Source organism: Mesoplodon bidens (genome assembly GCF_964165515.1).
Source record: "Mesoplodon bidens genome assembly, chromosome: 10".
Classification (NCBI taxonomy): Eukaryota; Metazoa; Chordata; class Mammalia; order Artiodactyla; family Ziphiidae; genus Mesoplodon; species Mesoplodon bidens.
In genome coordinates, this window is record NC_138172.1 from 6,002,691 (window position 1) to 6,026,765 (window position 24,075).

Below are 24,075 nucleotides of genomic sequence, written 5' to 3' on the forward strand. Positions count from 1 at the left end.
GGTCGCCGGCCTGTCGGGCAGAGCGGCTGGGGGTGTGCGGGTCACGAGCGGACGAACCAGTGCCCCAGGTCGGCGGCCCGTGGAGCGTGGAGCCCGGGAAGCGGGAAGCGCCGGCGTGCGCGGCGCTCCGGCGGCTGAGCGGGCGTGGACGCCGACCCCCGGGAGCCTTCCCTGGGCAGCTTAGCGAGCCGCTCTGCGTGATAGGCGGGGACGCGTGCGGGTCTGGAGCCGAGGGCTGCGGAGGTGCCGCAGGTCCGGCGCGAATGCGCGGGCACTTGGCCGGCTGCGTGGCGGTTAAGGGGCAGGGAGGTTAAGGGACAGCGGGTAAGGGATCGGGTCGACTGTGGTCGTCGTGGTCACGTGTGCTGTGTCCACCGGACGCGAGAGCCTACTGTGTGCGTGCGGGGGAGGGGGGAGGCGTTCTGGCCCGCATCGGCGAGCCCCTGGGCGCGCACGAGAGGTTCGTTTATGTTCGTGCGTGTGCACCAAAGCTGTGTTCCCGCTGCCTGGGCCTCTGGGGTCCGGTCCGGTGTGTGTCAGAGGCTGGTGCACACCGCGTGCGCCGAGTCCACTTGCTCCCAGGGCTCGAGCGCAGCCCGGGCCCCATGCGGACGGTGACCCCCCGAGCGCGTCTGCATCCGTTGGGTAGGTGAGAGCTGCCGTCAGGAGCGGGGCGGGTGGGGGAGGGGAAATGAGCCTCCCCCGGGCGTGCGAGGCCCCGCCCCCGCCTCCCCGCAAGCTCACCTGGGCCCGGCCCCCACCTGCTGGGCTGGAGGGGCGGGTCCGGGGGCGTGGCCCGGCGGAGCCCGGCAGAGCCCGGGAGAGGGCGGGCGGCGCCTCATTCCAGGGATTCCTCGCGCTCCCGCGCTCGCGTCCGCCGCGGAGCCGGCTCGGCGCGCGCCGCCCGTGTGTGCGTGTGGGTGTGCGGAGCGGCGGGGGTCGGTGCGGGAGCGCGGGCGCGAGGGCGCCTGCGCGTCGGCGCGCCCCCGGAGTGCGCCCGGTCCCGTGCGCCCCGTGTTCCCGCCCCCGCGCCCAGCGGGGCCCGGCCGGCCCGAGGCGGGCGAGCCCAGAGCCGCCCGGCGGTGAGTGCGGGAGAAGGGGGCAGGGCGAGGGCTGGCTTGCGGAGAGCTCAGGGGTGGACTGGTTCGGAGCGAGACGGGGGCGTCCTCCTGGAAGGACGGACGAGGCGGCTTGTTCTTGCGGGGCAACTTGAGGCTCCTGGTGGGAACCGAAGCGCCAGGACACCCGGAGGGAGAGGTCTAGCGTCTGGAGTGGAAGCTGTCCTGGGAGTCGGCGGCGAGGGGCCTGCCGGGGGGGTGGGCCCGCGCCCTGTAGCCCCTTGGTCGTGGCCAGCGGCAAAGGACGGCTGTGGTGCGGGACCGCGGGACACGGCAGAGGATGGGCAGCTGGGATCGGCTCTTTCCTCTCTGTATACTTCCTGCCCCCTTTCCAAAACAAAACGGCACCCTCTTCCTGCAGTGAGTGAGTGCAGGCCTCGCCGCAAAGCAAAGGTCTTTTCCTTTTTTTTTTGCTTCAAGTCTCCTTTTATTCATCGCCCTAGACCTTTAACTCTCTTAGGTTAGGATGACAGCACTGTTGGGGCCGCTGGTCTTTATGCGCTTTAGTTGGCATGTGTTCGTCTGTTCAAGCCAGCTGACTTAAAAAAATCGGTTTCACTTTGATCATTGGTGCCGTGTGTTTGCTAGTCGTTATTTCCTTCTCTGCGGTTAATAAGAACCAGCAGCCTGGGGGGCGGGTTGGAGGCGGCTCTTCTAGTTTTTACCAGCGGCTGGTTGCCCCCTCTATTTGGAAGGTACTGTCTCCTGTAGAGTTTGAGTATCTTTTTTTACAAACCCAAGCCTACCTTGACGAAAATGAAGGCTCTCATTTGTTTTCTCTGAACTTTCGAAGACAAAGGCAACAAATGTTAATTTTCCTATTAGTATTTGAAGGTCAGTTTTGCGTTCCATTTTAGCATACCGAAGTGTTAACTCTTTGCACTAGCCTCCCAGTCCACAGACTTGCAATGTTCATTGTTTCCTGCTTGCAGCTGATGAAGTCTGCGCATGAGCGTGAGGGGAGTAGTGTGGGTCGTTTAAAGAGCGCTGAGGGGTCAGCGCCTCAAGGCTGTACTGGGGGCGCGATATTGGAACAAGTTATTTTTCATCTATCTCTAAATCTCAGTGCTCTCATTTAAATAATGGGTTTAGGAATACTCAGAAGTTTGTTGTCTTGTACTCAAGACAGTTTTGTGTGTGTGTGTGTGTGTGTCTGTGTGTGTTTGTTTTCTGTGTATTTCCTGATGTATCTGCCTGAAAAGTCACCTCCGTCCTGGTAGAAATGAGGTAAACCCCTCAATTTGTTGTTTGACTTTGGCAACATTTTAATCCCAGGCTAATTTCCCCCGCCACGGTTTTTTCACACTTCTGGGCAGCCTGCCTTTGCTTTCCATTTGGAAGGGAATGCAAACTAAATTTTATGTTGACCAAAACACAATACAATTAAGATAATTTTGCTATAAATAACCATGAACTACATTCCAAAACTGTGAATGTTGTAGTAAAAACAGCTCTGGCTTATTTCTGGAGACTTGAGTTCAAGTCCTATCCCTGTCACCTACTAAGTTTGTGACCAGAAAAAGCTACTTCTAGTTAACATTTGTGCTTTATTTTCCTCTGTAAGAGGGTGATAAAATCTGTTCTGATACATCACAGAGTTAATTACAGGGAATAGTGTGCTTTGAAAAGTATTTTGTGTTATGTTATTTATAAAAGTCTTTGAAGACTTGAAAGAGCTTCATAAAACACAGTTGTCACCACTTCTCCCACCCGATTTAGAACTATGACTTTACCTTAAGGTTTCAACACTTCTTACAAAACGATAATTATGAAATGAAAACTTTCCCTTTCAAATGGCCTATTTGACAAGAGTTCTGCAGTGTGAAATTCCTTTTAACTCCTTAGGGAGTCAGCCTTGTCATCAGCCTCTGGTGGTTGCCCAAACAAATCCAAAGGAAGATTTTACTTTGTGTTTCTTCCTGGTGTCTCTCCTGGATAGTTTTGTTGTGCAACTTTTAGTTTGCCTTAATAAAATAATAAGTCATATAACCATAATAAAAGTTGCTTTGCAACTTTGAGTATGACTTAATAAAATAATGAGTTGTCATAAGTTTAGGAGGTAAGAGTCAAATACATTGGGAAAATTCTAATATAACTAAAATGACACTATGTGGCAATTTTAACATATCAAGTTGTCTCTTCATTGCTTGTGTTAGACAAGCTGTTGCAGTTATGGGAACCTGGTGAAAGAGGGTTGTTTTTTTTTTTGGTTAAGAAGTTTCTGCAGGGTATGTTGACTGAGGCTTGTTTGTGATTCTTTTAGGGGGCCTCTCTGAAGTTAATCAAGTCTATATGTGGGAGCTTAAGAGAAAAGGGGATAATATCAATCAGTCTATTGATAATGTCAATAGCCATTTAGGATCTGTCCACATGAAAACAACAAACAAAAAACCAGACAAGTTAGAAATCAGACTGCCAAATCTTGATAGTATAAACTGCCAAGGTAAGGAAGGAAGGAGTGTACGCATGAAGTGGTGAAATCAGAAAAATTCTTTCTACCTGGGCTACACCATAGTAGCTCTTTTACAAAAGAAGAAGCCCTTGTAGAATGTGCTTTCAGTATCTCAGGCCTCAGGTCTTATAACCAGATACGTCAATCCTCACTGTTAGTGGATTCCTGTATTTGTGAATTTGTCTCCTGACTAAAATTTATTTGTATCCCCAAATCAGTACTTGGGGCAGTTTCTTCCTAGGCACAGTGGTTCAGTACTCACTAATTTAGAGATCTCAGAGGCTTTATAGAATATAATGACTGCGAATGATAAGAATTTACCATATTTAATGATGCCGATAATGAAAGAGCTTCCTAGTGATGCAACGTGTCATGGGTTAGAAGACTTTTCTAGGCTACTAATAGGCTGGGAGTTGAGATTTTGGTACAGTGGGGAGCTCGACCTGGGTGTTATGGGAAGTTTGCCAACTTAGGCTGCGATGCAGGTCCGTGTCTGCAATTCTTGGGTGTAACAGGTCCCCAAGAGGACCTGGCACCTCAGGTCTTCTGAATGGGAGATTCTAAGTATCCAAATAAAATAAATGGCAAGAACAAGCATATCCAGAGTAAACTAGAAATGCCAAAGAGTTTCTTTTATTTCCTTATGAGGTGCTGTAGAAGGCCGAAGTATTGAAAATGAAGAGAGGTTCACAATAGCCTAAATATGAGAAAGAAAAGGATAGTTCATTGTTTGTTTGACAACCGTGTTGAAAAATCGTGGCAATCGGTAGTCTGCTCAAAAAGCCCAGATTTGAATTTTATTTTTCCTCTTTGGACAGAGTGGTGGTGTCAGTGTGGGCCCACACACAGGCACTCTCCAGGGGGCACTTTAGGGAGATGGATGAACTTCAGCCAGCAGAAAGAATTTTACACCAGTGTTGGGCAGCCTCACATAAAGGACATGAAATACGCTATAACCTGAGTTTGGTTTTGCAGCTTTAAGTCCATATAGGTGACCCTGACAGGCACACGATTGCTGTCGTACAGTCCATGTGTTTGCACAGCTGACACTGATGCCAAACTGTGTTATAGTAATTAAGGATTTTACTTATTGTGTGGTAGCACCGTTGGGCAGCTTCTGTTGCCCGGCTCATCAAGATGACTAAATATCACATCCCTACAGTCCCCACCTCGGGGAGGGGGGTGCCTGGGAGACCCATGGAGCCTTGGGCCATTTTAGCATCAGAAAACCTAAGGTGGCTGAGTTGAGCATTTATGCAAGGATTGCCATCCAGACTGGTACCCGTTTTTCAGCCCAGCTGACTCTGTGTTGATGTGATGGGAGGTGGAGATGAGCAGGAGACAGAGCTAAGTTGATGGCAGGCACCTGAGGTTACCTTGTTCCTGATACCTGATGTGTCCCACGGCGGGTGGAGGGGTGGGGGGGGAGATGGATGGCTGCCTAGCCTATAGACCTGCCCTATTGAGGTTTCATGGGACGGGGAGGGGTGTTAAACCCTTACGGGAAGGGTACACACCCTGTACTAACTTACTGAATTCTTTAGTTTTCTAGGACGGGGCTGGGGGGGTGGGGGAGGAATTGCCAACAGAGCTGGCTCTCATCCTGGGACTTACGCTTGAGGTTGACAGGCACCTGAAAGAAGCCTAACAAGGGGTTTTACACACACACACACACACATACATATATATATATATATATATTTTAAATTAATTAATTAATTAATTTTTTGGCTGTGTTGGGTCTTCGTTTCTGTGCCAGGGCTTTCTCTAGTTGCGGCGAGTGGGGGCCACTCTTCATCGTGGTGTGCGTGCCTCTCACTGTCGCGGCCTCTCTTGTTGTAGAGCACAGGCTCCAGACGTGCAGGCTCAGTAGTTGTGGCTCACGGGCCCAGCTGCTCCGCGGCATGTGGGATCTTCCCAGACCAGGGCTCGAACCCGTGTCCCCTGCATTGGCAGGTGGATTCTCAACCACTGCGCCCTTCCACCAGGGAATCCCCCACAGGTATATTTTTAATTCTCTGGAACTAAGCATAGAACATGTAGATGTGTTGTTCAGATTTCAGACATTTGGCCTTCAAATGAATTTTCAGAAATGATTATGTGTAGAAATAAGGAATTGGATATAAGGGGAAGTCAGGCAAGTCCTTCTGATCTTGTACCTGGTAGGATGCTTCAAATTACGGCAAGACAGGTCCATAATTCATGTCTGGCACATGCCTCGATAAGGAAAGCTAGACAGGCAAAGGGTCCAGACCATTGAAGGAGTATTTTGAATAAGGACTGGTTTCTGTTTAGGAGTGTGACATACAATTTCAGGTTGTGAGAAATACAAACAACGCGGTGAAAGTTGTCAAATATCATTCATTGAACCTTCAGAGTTATCCCCTGGAGTTTAATAGCAGGTTGTCTAGAACATGACTAAGTAGGAACCATCCTTCCTGAATACTGAACCTGCTCTTGGAGCTTGAAGCCCTCAGGGCTTATGTTAATTGCTGTGTACCCTGGGCCCCAGGGATCCTATGGCATTGCTGCCAGTGTTGTCTGTCCCAGTCTCACCAACCGACTTGGTGTGAGAATCTTCTTACCTGCCTTGGTTACTGTTCATGTGACTCTGTGCCGCTTTCTTTTCAAAGAAAGTGAAACATGTCCTGGTTTTTATGTTCCTAGGAGAGGAGGGCTTGTCTTCCTTTGCTTTCTTTAGAAATTATCAGATTATTGCTTCATCTATATCTCAAGGTATAGGGGAAAGAGCACAGGACTAGAAGTCTAGCTGGAAGGTATTCTTTATTTTTGGGGTTTTTTTTTTTTTAGATAAGCTAAAAAATTGCTTTTCTCCAAAAGGTCTTTATGAAAATCAGCTGAAAAATAGTTAAAATGGTGTTGGATGGTGAGGCAGGAGACTTGGATTCTAGAGTTAGCTTCTTCAGGAAGTCACTTATATTCTTGGCACCTTGGTCTTTCATCTGTAGAAAAATATAATCCTATCTGTGAGGATCAGTAAGCCAATGTATGTGAGTGTGTTATTAAAAGTATAGGCTGCAAGGCAGTAAGGTGGCATAATGTGAATGTATTTCTCACTTGCGTTGATTGGGCATTTTCAGTTACGTTGTATCATTTAATCCATGTGCCAAGCTTGTGACCATGTGAAGTAGGCAACGTTGTGACCATTTTCTTTAGGTGTGCGAACTTGGGCCCAGAGAGGTTAAATGGGCCCCACAATTGGTGTTAGGCAGTTAGAGCAAAGTCTAGAACATCATCGGCTTTCCGTGATGACGGATTGAATGAGTTCAACGTATTAAAATAGGGCTCAGACTTAGGTTTTCTGATGCTGAAGTCCCGGCTCTGCTGATTTAACAGCTGGTAAAGTGCAAGAAGAAAAAAGGGTTACACCAATGAGAGAGGTTTTGAGCAAGAAGAACAGAGGGATGACTTGAGAACTGGATGGATGTTACTAACAGAGACAATCTGTGTGTGTTACCAGAAGTTAGTGGGGCCTCAGTTGGACACGCTATGGAGAAGAAACAGCCAGGAGGTTAATTCACGTCTACTTGATGTGCCTGAAGCTATGCTTGCACGTGGCCACCAGAATCTGGTGACGATTCGGTATGAAATTTCATTCCAGTTAACTTCATTGAGACTCACAGCTATCCACATCGACCACAGAGTGACCTGCATTTGGTGTAAGTTGCTCAGGGCAGGGGGTTCATGTTTTCTTTTCTGAAAAGTCTCTATGTAGTGTTTGCCAGACATAGGAGATACCCAGTGAAAGCCTCTGAATTCTTGATGGCCCCAAGGGCCACACACCCCCTGCCATAGTGAGATAATTCATACTGTAGGCTTGTCTTACAGTTATATTTCTTAGCTGAGGCCAAGTTAGATTAGCTCAGGAAGCGGTCCTGATAGAGGTATGGGACAGGGCCAGCAGGAATGAGGGATCCTGAAGAGTGTGCGTCTGGGGGTTGGACGTGCCATCAGGATCCCAGGATAGCGATATCTTCCTATTTCAGGTTTTTGCTCAAGTGACAGTGTGGCAGGGACATCAGGAGGTTTGCATGGGCCTCTCCCAGCCTCCACTGGTTTCCACCTCTGGCCAAGACTCTCACTCTTTCCTAAATTACACTGTAGTTGGGCCAGTGTTACTGGAGGAGCTGTGCCGTGAGCCAAGCTTGGTGCTGTAGCTTTCACCTTGGAAATCTCCTTGGAACACTTCTATGAGTATCTTGAAATTCTGTTCCCTTGGAACACTTCTATGACGTATCTTGAAATTCTGTTCCCTTGGAACACTTCTGTGACGTTTCTTGAAATTCTGTTCCCTTGCCTGAAAAAAAACAAATACACCCCATAATTCTATTCCCAAGATAGGAGTTCATGTCCTCTGGTTGATCTAAAAAAAAAAAAAAAAAAAAAAAAAGACGGTCCTTTGTGGAAGCCCAGAATAATGGTGTTCAAATTTAGAGCTGAGCTTTTATTAGCACCCAATATCCCTAAAATGTAGTAGCTTTATCATTGATACCTATTATTCCCTAATTCTCAATCTTAAGCTCTTTGGAAGAATGTATTATTGGGGGTAAGGGAGCTTCAGGAAAGGAATATGGGCTGGCAGAGAAAATACCGACCATTGCCTGGAAAAAAAAACCCCAAAAAACAAAATATGTGTTCTCTTCACCATGAGTTATATTCATAATTGACAGCAACTACGAAAAAAAGATGAATGGATAGACCAGAAATGGGTTGCAGTGCAGTAGAACCCTTACAGATGGACTTGATGTCTTTATCCAGAAGCACATTCCTCTCCCTTTTATGGGGTTATTATGTTCCAGGTGTCAGTGTTTTAAGTGATTATGTTTTCGGTGATCACGATATTGTAAAAACTATCACGCCAATGGGAACACATCACTGGCTTGTACTTAGATTTTTCCAGATGCCGTGTAATCTTTTGCAAAATCTCATAGATGATTTATGGTTCATAAGGGATATAAAATAAACCAGACATGTCACTCCCCTGTTTAAAACCACTCAGACCATTCAAGGACTTTTCACTGACTAAAGAATAAGATCTCAGCTTTGTCACACCCTGCAAAGAACGCATGATCCGACCCGTGCCCACTTCCCCGCCTTGCCCCATCCTCTCGCTGTGGTCATTGGAGCCCCCCGCGTCCACAGGGCCAGCTTGGTCTCTCCCCCACCTCCCCCTTTACAAGCCCAGTTCCCCTTATCCTTTAGGTCTCTCATCTCAGAGGAATCTTCTCTGTCTCAAGTAGTGGCCAGTGCCCTTTTTCTAGTATGTTTACCATCATTTGCAATTTATTTAATATGTTTGCCTTTGTTTTGACACATAATTATTTTAATACATGTAAAACGCATTCACTTCTGACACCCTATGAGGGAGGTAATATCAACATCCCCATTTTACAGATGAGGAAGCAGACACACAGACATAAAGTCAGTTCCCAGGTCACAGAGGTAGGAAGTTGCTGTGCTCATTCAAGCTCACACGGTTAGTGTCCAGAGACCCCCCTCTTAAACCACCGTGATGCTCATTTCCCTCTCAGCTGACTGTGACCCTCCATCAAATACTGTGACCGGGGCTTCCCTGGTGGCGCAGTCAGTGGTTGAGAGTCCGCCTGCCGATGCAGGGGACACGGTTTCGTGCCCCGGTCCAGGAAGATCCTACATGCCACGGAGCGGCTGGGCCCATGAGCCATGGCCGCTGAGCCTGCGCATCCAGAGCCTGTGCTCCGCAACGGGAGAGGCCACAACAGGGAGAGGCCCGGGTACCGCAAAAAAAAAACCAAAAAGCAAAAAAACCAAAAAAATACTGTGACCGTAGTTTTTTCCCCCATGTTACTCACATGTCTCACATGTTTTATTGGGTTTCTTGGACTGCGGATATTGTACAAGATGTAAAATTCAGAAGTTTTTTTTTTCTTTTTTTACTGTTATCTTCCACCTTTATTTGCTTAGGGCTTTTGTGGCTGAGTAATGCCTGGTCCCTGGTCCTCCTCTCCCACCTGTATCACTGTACCCGCTCTTGTGGTCCTTATCTCACACCTGGTTCCTACAGAAGCCTCCTAGCTGATCCACGTGACTCCTGACTTCATCCCTGCAGGTCAAACCGTCCTCCCCACACCTGCTAAACTAAAACATCATGACATCATCTCCCCAGCCTGCTCAGGGACTCACCACTGCCCGTTGCCTACTGCAGTAAGTGGACGCCAGCCTGGCCAGTCTTGCGCTGTCTCCCGAGTTCACCCACACTGTGCTCCCTGCACTTAGGTGCCGCCACTCCTCAGCAGGGGTCCTCAGTCCTGCCTGGGTGAGGCTCAGTCTCCCTCCCGGGCTCTCATACCTGCTGCTGTGCCTTCTCTCAGGCTGTGGATCCAACAGGACTGGACATGTAAGGATCAGACAGGGTACTTGCACCCAGGAAATATTCAGACCATGTGATCCAGGTGAGGAGGAGAGGTCAGAGAGTAGAGACTGCCCAGGGGAGAGGAATGGGAAGGAAACCTTTAAAGTGGCTTTTTAAAACACACACACACACACACACACACCAAACTGAGGAAAAAATGCGTGTTCATGAGGTAAACACTTCAGCTGACACTGATCTCTCTTTTATAACACACTACACATTTCAGTGTTAAATTATATTTTGTCTTTTATTATGCTCTTATATTTGTCTGTTGTTATCCCATTCCATATACTTTAGGTTCATGAACAAGGTTGTAATTCCTTAAAAGCAGGAATCATATCTTCTGTTTCTCTGTGACCTCTCCCGGAGACTTTGCTGAACTCAATAATTGTGTAATAAAAATTGGTTGCATTAATAAGGTTGCAGCAGATGGCAGGTGCCTCGTAGATGAACCTTAAACACCTAATCTCTTATCTACCTACTTTGAACCTAAGTTGCTTGCAGTGAATGAACTTAAATAATCTTCCACGTGCTAGAATTCTGGGTCTACTTTTGTGTCATTTGGTATTTTTATGCTTTGATATTTTGCTTCTGTGCACATACTTTGCATAAGAGGCACATGTTAACATGTATCTTTTTGGGTTTAGAATTTTGAAAGCATTGTCCTTCAACTTAATGAGGCAATTAATTTAAGGAATTGTGAGTCTAAATACTGCTTTACAGAGTAGAATGCTTATCGGCATTTACTTAAAATAAAAGACTTTAAAGTTAGGGACTTCCCTGGTGACACAGTGGTTGAGAGTCCGCCTGCCGATGCAGGGGACATGGGTTCGTGCCCCAGTCCGGGAAAATCCCACATGGCACGGAGCATGTAAGCCCGTGTGCCACAACTACTGAGCCTGTGTTTGAGAGCCTGTGAGCCACAACTACTGAGCCCATGTGCTGCAACTACTGAGCCCATGTGCCGCAACTACTGAAGCCCATGTGCTCTAGGGCCCGCGTGCCGTAACTACTGAAGCTCGCACACCTAGAGCCTGTGCTCCACACAAGAGAAGCCACCGCAATGAGAAGCCCGCGCACCGCATCGGAGAGTAGCCCTGGCTTGCCACAACTAGAGAAAGCTGGCGCACAGCAATGAAGACCCAATGCAGCCAAAAAAAAAAAGACTTTAAACTCAAATCTTGCCTGAATAGGAAACTGGCTTGTGTGACAAGAATGTAACTAAGTTCTTGTGAGTTCAGCAAACCTTTTCCTGTCAGTCTGTTGCAAACTTTTGTTTTCTTTGCCTTTGAACAAGTTTCCAAATCCTTACTCTCAGGAGGTGATCTTTTCTATCTTACAAGGAAGACAAGGATTGTGAATGTCACTCATTTTTCTCTCATGTGCCTCTGATTTTACTCACCTCCTCCTTGTCTCTGAAAAAGAAGAAATTTACTGTTTGCTTTACAACCTCACTGTCCTCCCTGTCACTCAGAGTCCTCTTGGACTCTCCTCTGACACCTTGAGACCTCCCAAGCTCCATCACTTCTGTCTGTGTTTTCTCTTATCCCCGCTGCCCCCGACACATGCCCCTCATTACTTCCTGCCCGCTGTATCCCTGTATCTTTCAGATTGTCCCCTGCCTTTGGCTTCCTATTCTGTAGGCTGCGACTGCAGGGCACTACCAGGATAACTTCCCTTGGACACATCAATGGCCAGGTTATTGCTCGGCTCGGAGATTTCAGTGGCTCCGTAATGCGGACAAAATCCAGCCCAAGTCCCGTTCAGGCCCTGGGTCCTCCCATGCTGTGGCGTCGGTCCACGTTTCCATGCCCGTCACTTCCTATCCCCACATCACTTGTCTTCTGGCTGATTTGGGCAGCTTGTTCTTGAATGGATTCTGCTGCTGTTCTTCCCTTCTGTGCTTTTACGTTTATTCTCCAGAGGCTCAGCTCACCTTCTCCACAAAGCCTTTCAGAATTCATTGATATTTCTATAGGATTTCGTTTATAGCACTGTTTTGGCACTTAGCAGAGTTTGCCTTAATCCATGATTTCCAAATGTCCCCTAAGAGGTGTTTCAGGTTAAAAGAAAGGCCAGTGAGGTTTGAGAGACTTCAAGTATATAGAGCTGCCCCCCCTACTGCCTCTGCCCCTGCTGAAGGCACGGCAGCCTACCAAAAGCACAGGAAGGAAAAGAAACTGCTTAATTTGGTTTATTCCAGTGTGTTCCCAACTTATTTATCATAGAAAAAATTGTTTCTTACAAAACATGAACATCCAGTGCAACACTTGGGGAAAACACTGCCTTAAACTAGATTTCTTGCAGGCATGTCTACTGTATAAATTGAAAGCTCTTTGAAGGCAACTGTTGGGCTCTGTTTATTTTTCCTGCCTTAGTACATAGTAGATAATGTTTGTTGAATGAAATGACATTGCAAGACCAAGAGCTGATGTTTCTTTGGAGGCCTGAGGTATGAATGTTGTAAAGTAAAGCTGGTCTGCTACGTCTTGTAACTGGCACGCGCATAGTAGGTACTCAGTAAAGGCTGAAGAATGCTGAGTAAATGCTGAGCATCTCTAAAGGGTGCACTTAAAGTACTTTCTCTCAGTTGTTGAACTAATAGGGTGTGTCTCTTTTCCTAATAACTGTGTGTGCGTGCGTGCATGTGTGCGTGTATATATTTAAATAATCCAAAAAAGGAAAACTGGGTAAAAGTAGCCTGATTCTCTAGGTTTTTCACCATCTTTAACTCTTTTTCAGTGTTTGCTTTTATAGGTGTGCTGTAATTTAAGAAAGCAGAGTTAAAAATAAAAATCCAGGTTTTATAAAAAAGGAAAACGTTGGTGTTAGGTGGTGGTGATAGCTATAAAACATGACATTTCGAAATAAAGATTCCTATTGGACTTAAAATACCATTTAACTCACCAATGGAATTCACACACTTTTCATGAGTACATTGCCTATTTTAAGCTACACAGTTTTGCAGAGTCTCAGCTAAGGAGGCAAAAGGACAGAATGGTTCAATCTTAGTAATTTTTGTTAAAACTAATAAACCAGCAACAACGACGACTACCACCACAATCTCAGACTGGTGTAATGCTGTGTTCATAGAGTAGCCTTTGTTCTGAGAACTGTTTTTTACTGGGTATGTCTGGACAGGCATGTTGTTACGTACGCACATAAACATTTATAAGCACGAATAACATGGGCATGAATATTCACAATATCCCTTCTTTTAGTTCTGACTTGAGCTGCTTCCTGGAATTGGCAAGGTTTGGCTGAGTAGACAGAATGGAATTTAACCCCTTTCTCTATCTGTTCCTGAACCACGTCCATTGGATCTCGTCACAGGCTGGGAAGACTTTCATCTTCAGCATTGTGATTTGCATTTGGTGGAGGCATCATTCAAATGGTTAACTGCCAGAGTTCTAAAAAAAGTCTTTGGAATTCCATTTAAATTCTTTTTTTCTCTCTTTTTTTCCTTCTGGGATCCAACCAGGAATGGAGACGCCACTGGACGTCTTGTCAAGGGCAGCATCCCTGGTACATGCTGATGATGAAAAACGTAAGTCAGGAATCCATTTTAAGTGTTTTTCACCTATACCCCCTTGTCTCCTGAAGTGTAATAAAATCACGTGTTTTTCCACATGGTTTTGTGGCTATATGCTGTTAATTTGGTTGTTTTCTTCAGAGATAACAGCTTGGCATCCTTATTTTTGTTTTCGAGTGCCAGAACATGTAAGTCTTCTGTTTTCTTTGGATGCTAGGGCTTGAGCTGTTAACTCAGGAAGTTCTTTTCCTCCACAGCTTACTCTAGTGGGATCTGGAGTGGAGATACTCCTCACGTGTCTCTAGAAGTTTAGATAAATAGGTGTTTGTTGATAGACTAATTGACCAGCAGAGAACTAGAGATGTGAAGGATCGTCCAAGATCATTCATGTCATTGGAAGTGTGCATATAATGGGAAATAGTGGTGCAAATTCTATTTGCATAGCTAAAAGAGAACAAATACTGGGGGGGAGAGCGCGTGCTAATGTGGTGGAGAAGGGGCACAAGAAGAGAGAACACCGACATTGGAAGGCCATTTGCCATTGTGTGAAAGTGATTCTCTTGCTCGTCCTAAGGTATATTTGTTTTTAAATGTTACTGTTCACAGTTGATATTTGCAAGAATGACTGTTTTCTGTGGAAGCAAGGTTGTGTTCTTTTATAAGCACTAAAATGCCACTGACAGAAGATTTGGTGAGATTGAGCTTTTATACATGGTAAGTTCTCGAAGATGAGCCACTTTCCAGTTTAGTTCTTAATAAATTGGCAGCTGAAGTGCCTGCCTGTTGCTTAAGATGTAAGGTCTGCCTTTCTACTAGCTGGTAGGACTTCTATTTGTCTAAGGCTCAGTTTCCTCATTAGTAACCCCGAAATAATAGCAGCTACTTAAAGAACATGTGTGAAGATCAACTGGACTTCATGTGTGTAGTACTTACTGTAACTGTCAACTCCTGGGGCGACTGCCTTGCCCTGTTCTCTCTAGGCACCTTGTTGGCCCTCTGAGGGGACTTTCTCCAGTCCTTTATGTTATCCCTGTGCCTGCGGCTTCCTCCCTTCCCCCACTACCACCACTCACACAAGATCATCTTTAGACGAGTGACTGAATGAAATAGCCATTGAAGTTTTTTTTTTTTCCTCAGCCTCTTTTGTAATTTACATTTATTTAGCTTTTGATTGTTGGGAGGTATAATTATCCTTTCCTAAGGAAACTGAAGCTCAGGGATGTTAAGTGTCATTCCCAGGGACATTGAGCTCGGGAGAGGCAGCTCAGGTTGTAGGCTTTTATTGAAACCACAAGAAGCTCCTTTATGCCTCTAAGGTTGCAATAAGCATTACTGACTTGAGTAGCTAGTTACAGATTTCGTTAAACATTAATATAGCTAATTTAGAAGTTTTTTATGTAAGACAGTATTTTGAATTTTTCTGTTTTATAATGCCCACATTTAGTTAGGATCAGTAAAACAAAATGTTGTTTGTATAAATGAAAAATAAGTAATGACCTCAGGGTAGCTTTTTGTGTCCTGAGTGAAGAGAGTAAAAGTTTCTTCTCTTTTTCTGCTGCCTTCTCAGGTTCTCTCCTGGAGCCCAGCTTCAGGATCAGTCTGCTCAGGTTGGAGGCCTGAATAGTTACCAATTCAGTGAGCAGTGATTGAAGGCTTATGGAAAAGGGGGCCTTTCTGGGGGGCAAGTGGCAGTCCTGCCTTCATGGAGCTTATGAACTGATTTATGCATTGACTCTTGCGGCTGTAAAATGTATGTCGGGGAGACTGGGTGTACTTGTGACATAGATGCAGGGCCTCCGTGGAGCCTACAGTTTGACAGAGCTGTTTTTCATAGAAACAGAACGATACTGCCAAGGGACAGAGGAATTCTTATTTTCCTCCTGTGTTGAACACAATATTAGTGTTTTACAGAGGAAGGATATATACATATGTAAGGTCAAAGTGATCACAGGGTAGACTTTATTCTGAACTCCAATTCATTTAGGAATGGGCTGGCATGATTCTGGGATCCCTCTATAATGGTTTCAGCACCTCAGGATCATTTTTTACATTTAAAGAAAAGTAAAAAAATAAAAATAAAAAAAAAGTCCAAAGATGTCTGTAATCATTAACACGGAGGTGACATTTTTGAGAAACTGTTTTACTGTGGTGCTCTGTGTACCACCCACAAGAGCAGAACCCAAGAACCAGGGATTCACCATATTTTCTATTACCTAACAATGTAAGAATGTGAAAATTCAGGCAGTTTATAGACAAAGTTGAACATTAAGTTCACAGCCTTTCGGTAGATTTTTCAGACCTACTTGTGCTTGTTCAGCCCGATTCAGCTTTCTCTGTCCTAGATTAATTCTATTTTAGCTTTTGTTGAAAATTGCTCTTATACTTCACGTTCTCCTCAACTTTAAAAAAGTCTTGTGTATGTAATCTGATTTGGGTGTCTTATTACAAACAGAAAAATGTTCTACGACTTGAGATCAGTTTTCCAACTTGTGTTGGTGACCTAAATGGTTCTCTTTCCTTTTGCTCCTGGAGAACCAGTAACTTAGGCATTTTTGAAGATGTTATTGTTTTAGCATTTGGAGGAGAACAGTGTCTGTTAGGAATTGAGTATTTAATACCTGATAGCCTTAAGGCTTCATTATGTCTACCAGCAAAGAATCAAAGAACTATCTCAATAGTACACTGCAGAGCTGAAGTCAATAGTGAAATGGTGGTTTTGTAGTAACACAATAGCCACTTATCTGGATGGCCTAGAAGGAATACACTTACTTAAAATAATCATTCCACTGCTCATGAGACATTGATTTAATCAGCATCCCGGGTAATCCTGGAAGGTACTTAATGAAAATACAACATGAGATGGCCAATTTTTCCATGTGCTTGAGGAATCTCTCCTTTCAGGCATCATTAATACTGGTGCTGGGAAGACCTTAACCTTTTTCCAAGTCTATTTTTTAGGAGTCAAAATTGAACAGAATTTGTGGACAGGACACGTAGGCACCTATGTTTATAACGTCACCTGGGTGTGTCTTTAACGTGATACTGCACTTCATCACGATATGTACAGACTGTTTTCTTTTTGGTAATTTTGTTCTTATATCTTCTAAGTTCTTGTATCTGCTGACTTCCTTACTTAGGCTGAAATCGTTTTAAGAAGCATGTAGCGTTGTTTTTGAGGATTTTGATGGAGGGGGTAGTACTTTTGATCTGGTCTAATGAATGTGTATGATCAGAACAAGCTGGGTAAGGTCGGCGTGAGCGACATAGAGTAGTAGGGGAGGAAGGCGGCTTTTGCAGTGTTGCTGTTGAATCTGCTCCTAGAAATACACTAACTCCTTGTTTGTTGAAGGTCACTGAATGTTGAGTAATTGATGAAGCATAAATTAACCACCATTCTCCAGGGAAAGCATTCCTAGGAGCATAAGCTCTAGTTATTATGGGGGCCAATGCCTCAGACGTGTGGAACATTTTCATGTGTATAGGTTGTGTTCTGTTTTGCCTTAAAAAGGGAAAAAAGAAACCTATATGCTGCATCATAACATAAAGATGAGTTGCGCTCACATGCTGTCTTCTCAGATGGACTTCTGTCCTCCTGGATCACCATCACCTCTTGCCAGCCTCCTCGCCAATCAAGTCACTGTGTGTATAGGTTATGGTGCTTTAGCCAGTGCTTTCCTGTGACCAGACCAGTTGGGGCTGCTTCTGATTTTTTTTCCCATTCTCTCCTTCCCTCTTGTCCTCTTGCCTTTCCTCTCAGCACCTGACACAGTAGCTTTCAAACATTTTGGCCACGGCCCAGAGTTAAAAAGCATTTACCTTGTGACCCTTGTACTCATATTGACATAATTGATACAGAAGCTTCATGAAACAATTCTTACCCTGGCTTTGTACAGTGTAGCTTGATTTGCCTGTATTTCTTTGCGTTTTACTTTGTCCGAATAAAAGTTGGGTCATGACTTGTTAAGTTGACTTTAGGATCCACAAATGAATTGGGACCTGCAGGTGAAAAAAACATGATTTGGTTTATGTATCGCTTTCATTGGGTAAACTTGCTTTTGGTTCCTCCATGTATGTACTGGGGAGATTTGACTAACCCGTGGGGCATGAAGGTACAGTGAGCCAGGGTATTCAGATGAGCTGGAATCCATTCGTGGCTGGACGGGGGTGACGTCCTCACATTGTTCCCGGTCAAGAGCACTGGAGGACTTGGCATCCCCACTGTGAGCAAACAGGACCGCCCCATTAGAGGCAGTTCCTCTCTGTCCTAAGCCTGTATTGTTCCTGATTTTTAGAGTCAGTACTCAAGAAAATGGTCACTCCCCTTTGGTTAAACCTACTTAGGTCCCTCTTGCTTCCAAAAGCGTGTTGCATTGAGATGCCTGACAGACACTGATGGAGAGCCTACCGATCGGATCCTTTGCAGCCTAATTTGATGGCTCCAATCACTGCATTTATGACTTTTATCCTTTATATCCTAACACCTGTAGAGAGACCATGTATCCAAGTCAGGGGCTCACCGTAGCAGCGACTCCCGGAGAGAGGAGGAAGGAGTTTTTGTAAGCATTTTGCAGACGCCTACCCAGGTGATTCTGATGTTGGGTCCCTTCCCCCAGATGTGACTTACTGAGTCACTGGTCTAATAATACTCCTTCGGGAGTTCTGGATCTGCATCTTTAAGAAGGAGGGGCTAGATCTTCTAGGTATGAGATGCTGTAATTCTTTGGCTATCATAATCCTTTAACCAGGTTGTTTATATTTTGTTCCATTTCCTTCCCTCTCTCTCTCTATATATATATATATGTATAATATATATGTATGTATGTATATATGTATGTAGTGTATGTGTATGTATACATGTATACACACATATATATGTAGATTATTTTTACTGAAACTTTTTTCTTTGCGGTACGCGGGCCTCTCACTGTCGTGGCCTCTCCCGCTGCAGAGCACAGGCTCCGGACGCGCAGGCTCAGCGGCCGTGGCTCACGGGCCCAGGCGTTCCGCGGCATGTGGGATCTTCCCGGACCGGGGCACAAACCCGTGTCCCCTGCATCGGCAGGCGACTCCCAACCACTGAGCCACCAGGGAAGCCCGGGGCATGAAATCTTTATGCTTACAGTTCTTTTACAGCTGCATAGCCAGAATATGAACTTATCATTTAAATGTAGCCCGTAAAAGTTAGCCATAATCCAGTAGATGATGATCTGCTACGGCTGAATTCTGTTCCCCTGGTGTATGGTGCCACTCCTGCCGCGCTGGGCTTGATTCTTTTAACGTCACCGTGCCTGTACTGCCATGTGTTCTTTGACACAATTTCCCCACCATTTTTATCTGTGCAAACTCTTGTAAAATATTTCATTGCATGCATTATGGTGACACGAACTGGTTTTCTTTTAGTGCGAATACCTCAATCTCATACTAGGTCTGTTTCTGTATTTTTCTCGTTAGACCAGGAAAAAAGTGCAAACACAGTCACCAAAATCATGTGCCAACACTTGGTTATATTTATAGTAGGTGTCTGATTCAGGATATACTTATGTCAGATTTTTTTTAAAAAAGATTCTCAGTAAAATAACAGCACAAGTGAAAACTCCTTCCAGATCCCTCAGCATTTGCCTGTGGACCTCAGGTTAAGGGTTACTGTGTTACCTCCTTCAGTTCTCACAGCAACCCTCCTCAGGAGGCACTATAATTAGTCCCATTTTATGACCAAGGAAACAGAGATGGACAGCACTGAAATAATTTGCCTAAGGATGCTTAGCTGGTCATGGCGGTGCTGAGGTTTGAACTCGGCAGCCTGACTCTGAAGCCTAAGCCCTCATTCATCTGCTCTGTGCGTCCTCAGGTGGGAGGCCATTGAAGACATGGTTGCAGATTAAAAGCAAACAAAACTGTATATGCCGCCTCCACTAATAAGTCAGCAAGGAGGTTTTCATTTGGAAAAGGTTTCCCAACCAGTGAAGCAGCATTTCCTAGGTATGAAGTAGCTGTCGTCAGCCACATGTGGAGGACGGGTGTTAGCACGTAGGCAGGGGCTGCCCGGACTGTCGTCACGCATGCCGGTGGCTCAGCTGCCTGTCGCCCCAGAACTTCCCTTTACCCTGAGCTTTCTTTTCCTGTAAGTACCTCAGTGAACACAAGGAGAGGATCTCGGCTCTGATGACACGAGCTGCTTACAGAGTAACAAGATCCCTCGTTGCCAGAGTGCCCAGGCAGAGATGAGATGACGACTGTTCAGAGGCATTGAGGAAGGGAATAGGCATTGGGTGAGTGGCTGGACTTGAGGACCTAAGGTTCTGTGGGTCGGTGTTAGACCCCAGACCTGTTCACGGCAAGGGTTCTGCACTGTTCTGCTTCATATTCCACGCATGGACCATTTGGTGCATATGATCAGCCTTTAATCAACATCTGTAGGTAATAAGGTAACTGCTGGAGTGAAAGGCTCATCTCTAAGGAATTAATTTATTGAACGCTAGCAAAAATGACTCACTCTAATTATCACTATTACTACTAATAACATACAAATTCAAAGGAGTACCGATTCCCTCTTGATAATTCTTCATAGTTTGCAAAACATTTTCATTTGATTCTTATAACAGGAACCTTTGCAGTAGGCTGAGTGGGAGGTGTCAGAGAAAAAAATGAAGCTTTAAGACTTTGGATGCCTAAGTCAAGATTAAAGTTTAAAAAAAACTTGAGGCGCTTCCCCCACCCACCCCAGTATCTTGATGTGCCATCACGTGCTACGGTCATCAGAATAGCAATTAATAACCGAGTGTCAGCTGTTGCTGTGTAGTGCAGAGTCCTCCAGGCGAGGAACTCACAGGTCCTGGGGAGCTGTCTTCTTCTCTGGCTTCATGTTCCCAAGCCTCCTTTTGATTTTCAAAGTAAGGAGGCTGAATTTACTGCCTTTTCTAAAGGTTGGAGTCACTAATAATTTGTTTTCTGCATTCAGTTATTTACCTTTCATGAACAATGGCATTGAAAAGATCATTGCCCAGTAGCCCATTTTACTTTAAAAAGCTTCATAAAACATAAGGCGGGATAGTATTATGTGCTTATTTAAGACACTTTCTAGGTGTGGTCAGATGCTTTAATCACCGTTTGCTTCCCAGGGTAGGCACCTGGCATCTAATCAGAGGGCTGCCCCCCAGAGACAGCTACTACAAATGTCTGTTCTATTTCTGTAGTTTTATATCAGATCAAATTGGCATATTAAATGTTAGAAATGGATCTCACTGGTGAAAATAATGGCTTGTTAATTAGCATAATGGATGTTGGAACTAGATTCTTCCACTGAATAGCTCTTTAGACACTTGAGGATGGTTTATTATTTCCTTTAAATGAATATTTTTCAGTCTTTAGAAATCCCTGCTTTCCTTTAATACACATAAAAATGTTTTGAACTATTTTAATGTCATTCGCAATTGAATTAAAAATATCAGAGTCAAAAATCGTTGGCTGATAAACCCACGCACATATGGTCGCCTTATTTTTGATAAAGGAGGAAAGAATATACAATGGAGAAAAGACAGCCTTTTCAATAAGTGGTACTGGGAAAACTGGACAGCTACATGTAAAAGAATGAAATTAGAACACTCCCTAACACCATACACAAAAAGAAACTCAAAATGGATTGAAGACCTAAATGTAAGGCCAGACACTATCAAACTCTCAGAGGAAAACATAGGCAGAACACTCTATGACGTACATCACAGCAAGATCCTTTTTGACCCACCTCCTAGAGAAATGGAAAGAACAACAAAAATAAACAAATGGGACCTAATGAAATTGAAAAGCTTTTGCACAGCAAAGGAGACCATAAACAAGATGAAAAGACAACCCTCAGAATGGGAGAAAATATTTGCAAACGAAGCAACTGACCAAGGATTAATCTCCAGAATTTACAAGCAGCTCATGCAGCTCAATATCAAAAATAAACAACCCAATCCAAAAATGGGCAGAAGACCTAAATAGACATTTCTCCAAAGAAGATATACAGATTGCCAACAAACACATGAAAGGATGCTCAACATCACGAATCATTAGAGAAATGCAAATCAAAACTACAATGAGGTATCACCTCACACCAGTCAGAATGGGCATCATCAAAAAATCTACAAACAATACATGCTGGAGAGGGTATAGAGAAAAGGGAACCCTCTTGCTCTGTTGGTGGGAATGTAAATTGATTCAGCCACTATGGAGAACAGTATGGAGGTTCCTTAAAAAACTAAAAATAGAATTACCATACGACCCAGCAATCCCACTACTGGGCGTATACCCTGAGAAAACCATAATTCAAAAAGAGTCATGTACCACAATGTTCACTGCAGCTCTATTTACAATAGCCAGGACATGGAAGCAACTTAAGTGTCCATCGACAGATGAATGGATAAAGAAGATGTGGCACATATATACAATGGAATATTACTCAGCCATAAAAAGAAACAAAATTGAGTTATTTGTAGTGAAGTGGATGGACCTAGAGTCTGTCATACAGAGTAAAGTAAGTCAGGAAGAGAAAAACAAATACCGTATGCTAACACATATATATGGAATCTAAAAAAAAAAAAAAGGTTCTGAAGAATCTAGGGGCAGGACAGGAATAAAGACACAGATGTAGAGCATGGACTTGAGGATATGGGGAGGGGGAAGGGTAAGCTGGGACCAAGTGAGAGAGTGGCATGGACATATATACACTACCAAACGTAAAATAGCTAGGTAGTGGGAAGCAGCCGCATAGCACAGGGAGATCTGCTCGGTGCTTTGTGACCATCTAGAGGGGTGGGATAGGGAGGGTGGGAGGGAGATGCAACAGGGAGGAGATATGGGGATATTTGTATACATATAGCTGATTCACTTTGTTATAGAGAAGAAACTAACACACCATTATAAAGCAATTATACTCCAATAAAGGTGTTAAAAAAGAAAAGAAGCTTTGGCTGAAGTACTTACCTTTTTTCATTTGATTCATACCTTTCTCCACATTCCTCCCTCCCCATCCTCTCTTCCCCTCCCTGTGTCTTGAGAAAATCCTTGCCCTCCCTAATCAGTATCTTGTCCAGACACCCCCAGCACAAGGACCTTTCTTTGTTGGATGTCTTCCAAACCATCATTTGAAGTCGCTGTCTTCACTCGCCCTGGCTCATCAGTCTGCCTCCTGTAGGATGGAACATTGACACCTCAACAGTGACTTGTGTGTGTGGTCTGGGTACAGTGTACCGAGGACCACCACCAACCTTGTCTTAGTCATGAGTCCTTGGGGGTGAAGGGAGAGAGAGAGGGAGCCGGGTGGGTTGGTGACAGGTGCCTGAAGTGGCCAAGTGTGAGACTGCAGGGTGCAGGGACCCCTGGAGAACAGAAACTCTTCCTCCTCTTTAGGGGGCGGCCCCCACCCAGCTCCAGCCACTGCTGTGCCAGAGCTGGCTTATGGGAGCCGCTTGTGCGGGTCTCCTCCCAACCTCGAATCACGTTGGAAGCTTGAAATCAGCCCTGGTGGGAGTATTTACACCAGATCCTGGCTTTTTTGTTTTCCCTCCTTACAGAGCCAGTTGTTACCACTGGCTCCAGCTGACTACTTTTACATGTGAATGTGGAGCTCTGATTGTTCAAGACATGATGAAGGCTGCATTTTTATATAAAATTTCTAGATACTTAAAGTTCCATGTGAGGCCAACAGTAGTTCCTTTGCCAAGATGGAACCTATCAGCATCTATCTAGTATGTGTTTTCTAGTTTAGTCCCAATACTTCTATTAATACAACCTAAAAGAACAGATTTTTTAAAAAAGCAACTTCCATCAGCTTCTCTCCCCTCCCCCTTTGTAGTTGTGAATTCCTATAGCAATTCTTTAAGAGCTGGAAAAGGTAATATTTAATATTGAAACATCTCCAAGTATCTATCATGATCTCAGTGTGGACATGAATCTGGGTATGTGTGTATTTCTCCTTCCATTCATATTGTTTATTTTTAAAAGGCAGAAGGCCACATCTTTTCTTCATCTTCTTTTGTTTTCTTAAAGATTTATGTTACACAGTTATGAAATGCTTGTTGACTTGGCATTGTATGTGGATATAATTTGTAGAAGCAATACGTGTGGGATTTACACTTTTAGAGAAATCAAATTCAGTTTGAAAAATCAAACTGTTACTTCCTCAGTGGCTTTTTGATTTATTGTAACTGCTTTTTATTGGATCAAACTCTTGATTCCTTGTAAATGAAATGAGTACATCTTCTTTCCATTTGACATCGGGGGAAGTTACCATTTCTTTCTCTAGGACTGCCTTTTTCATCAAACTTCACATACATGTGTTTTTTTTGTCCCTCTGAAAAATACTGCTTAAAAATCCCTTCTCTCGTGGAACTTACCTCGTTTAACTGGGCTGTAGTCACTTCTTAAATGAACTAGGCAAGGCAGAAATCTGTTTTGTTCACCGGTAAGCAGGGGTTGAGAAGAATAATTTTTTTCAGTTCCCCAGCTAGCTTAGGGTGCTTTGAATAAAACACTTTAAATTACAAAGGAATGTTTCATTTAGGAATTCAGGAGGACAAACTGG

At 44.6% G+C, this 24,075-nt stretch overlaps 1 protein-coding gene across 1 annotated transcript in view; it reads left to right on the plus strand.

Annotated features, from left to right (window-relative positions):
• Window positions 1–991: 991 nt before the first annotated feature.
• The window catches only part of VGLL4 (vestigial like family member 4), a 156,538-nt gene continuing 133,454 nt past the window's right edge, over window positions 992–24,075 (plus strand). The window contains exons 1-2 of the mRNA XM_081247227.1: window positions 992–1,082; window positions 13,464–13,529. Of these exons, the coding sequence (XP_081103353.1) occupies window positions 13,466–13,529 (64 nt within the window). The 5' untranslated portion in view covers window positions 992–1,082; window positions 13,464–13,465. The remainder of the gene's footprint in view (window positions 1,083–13,463; window positions 13,530–24,075) is intronic.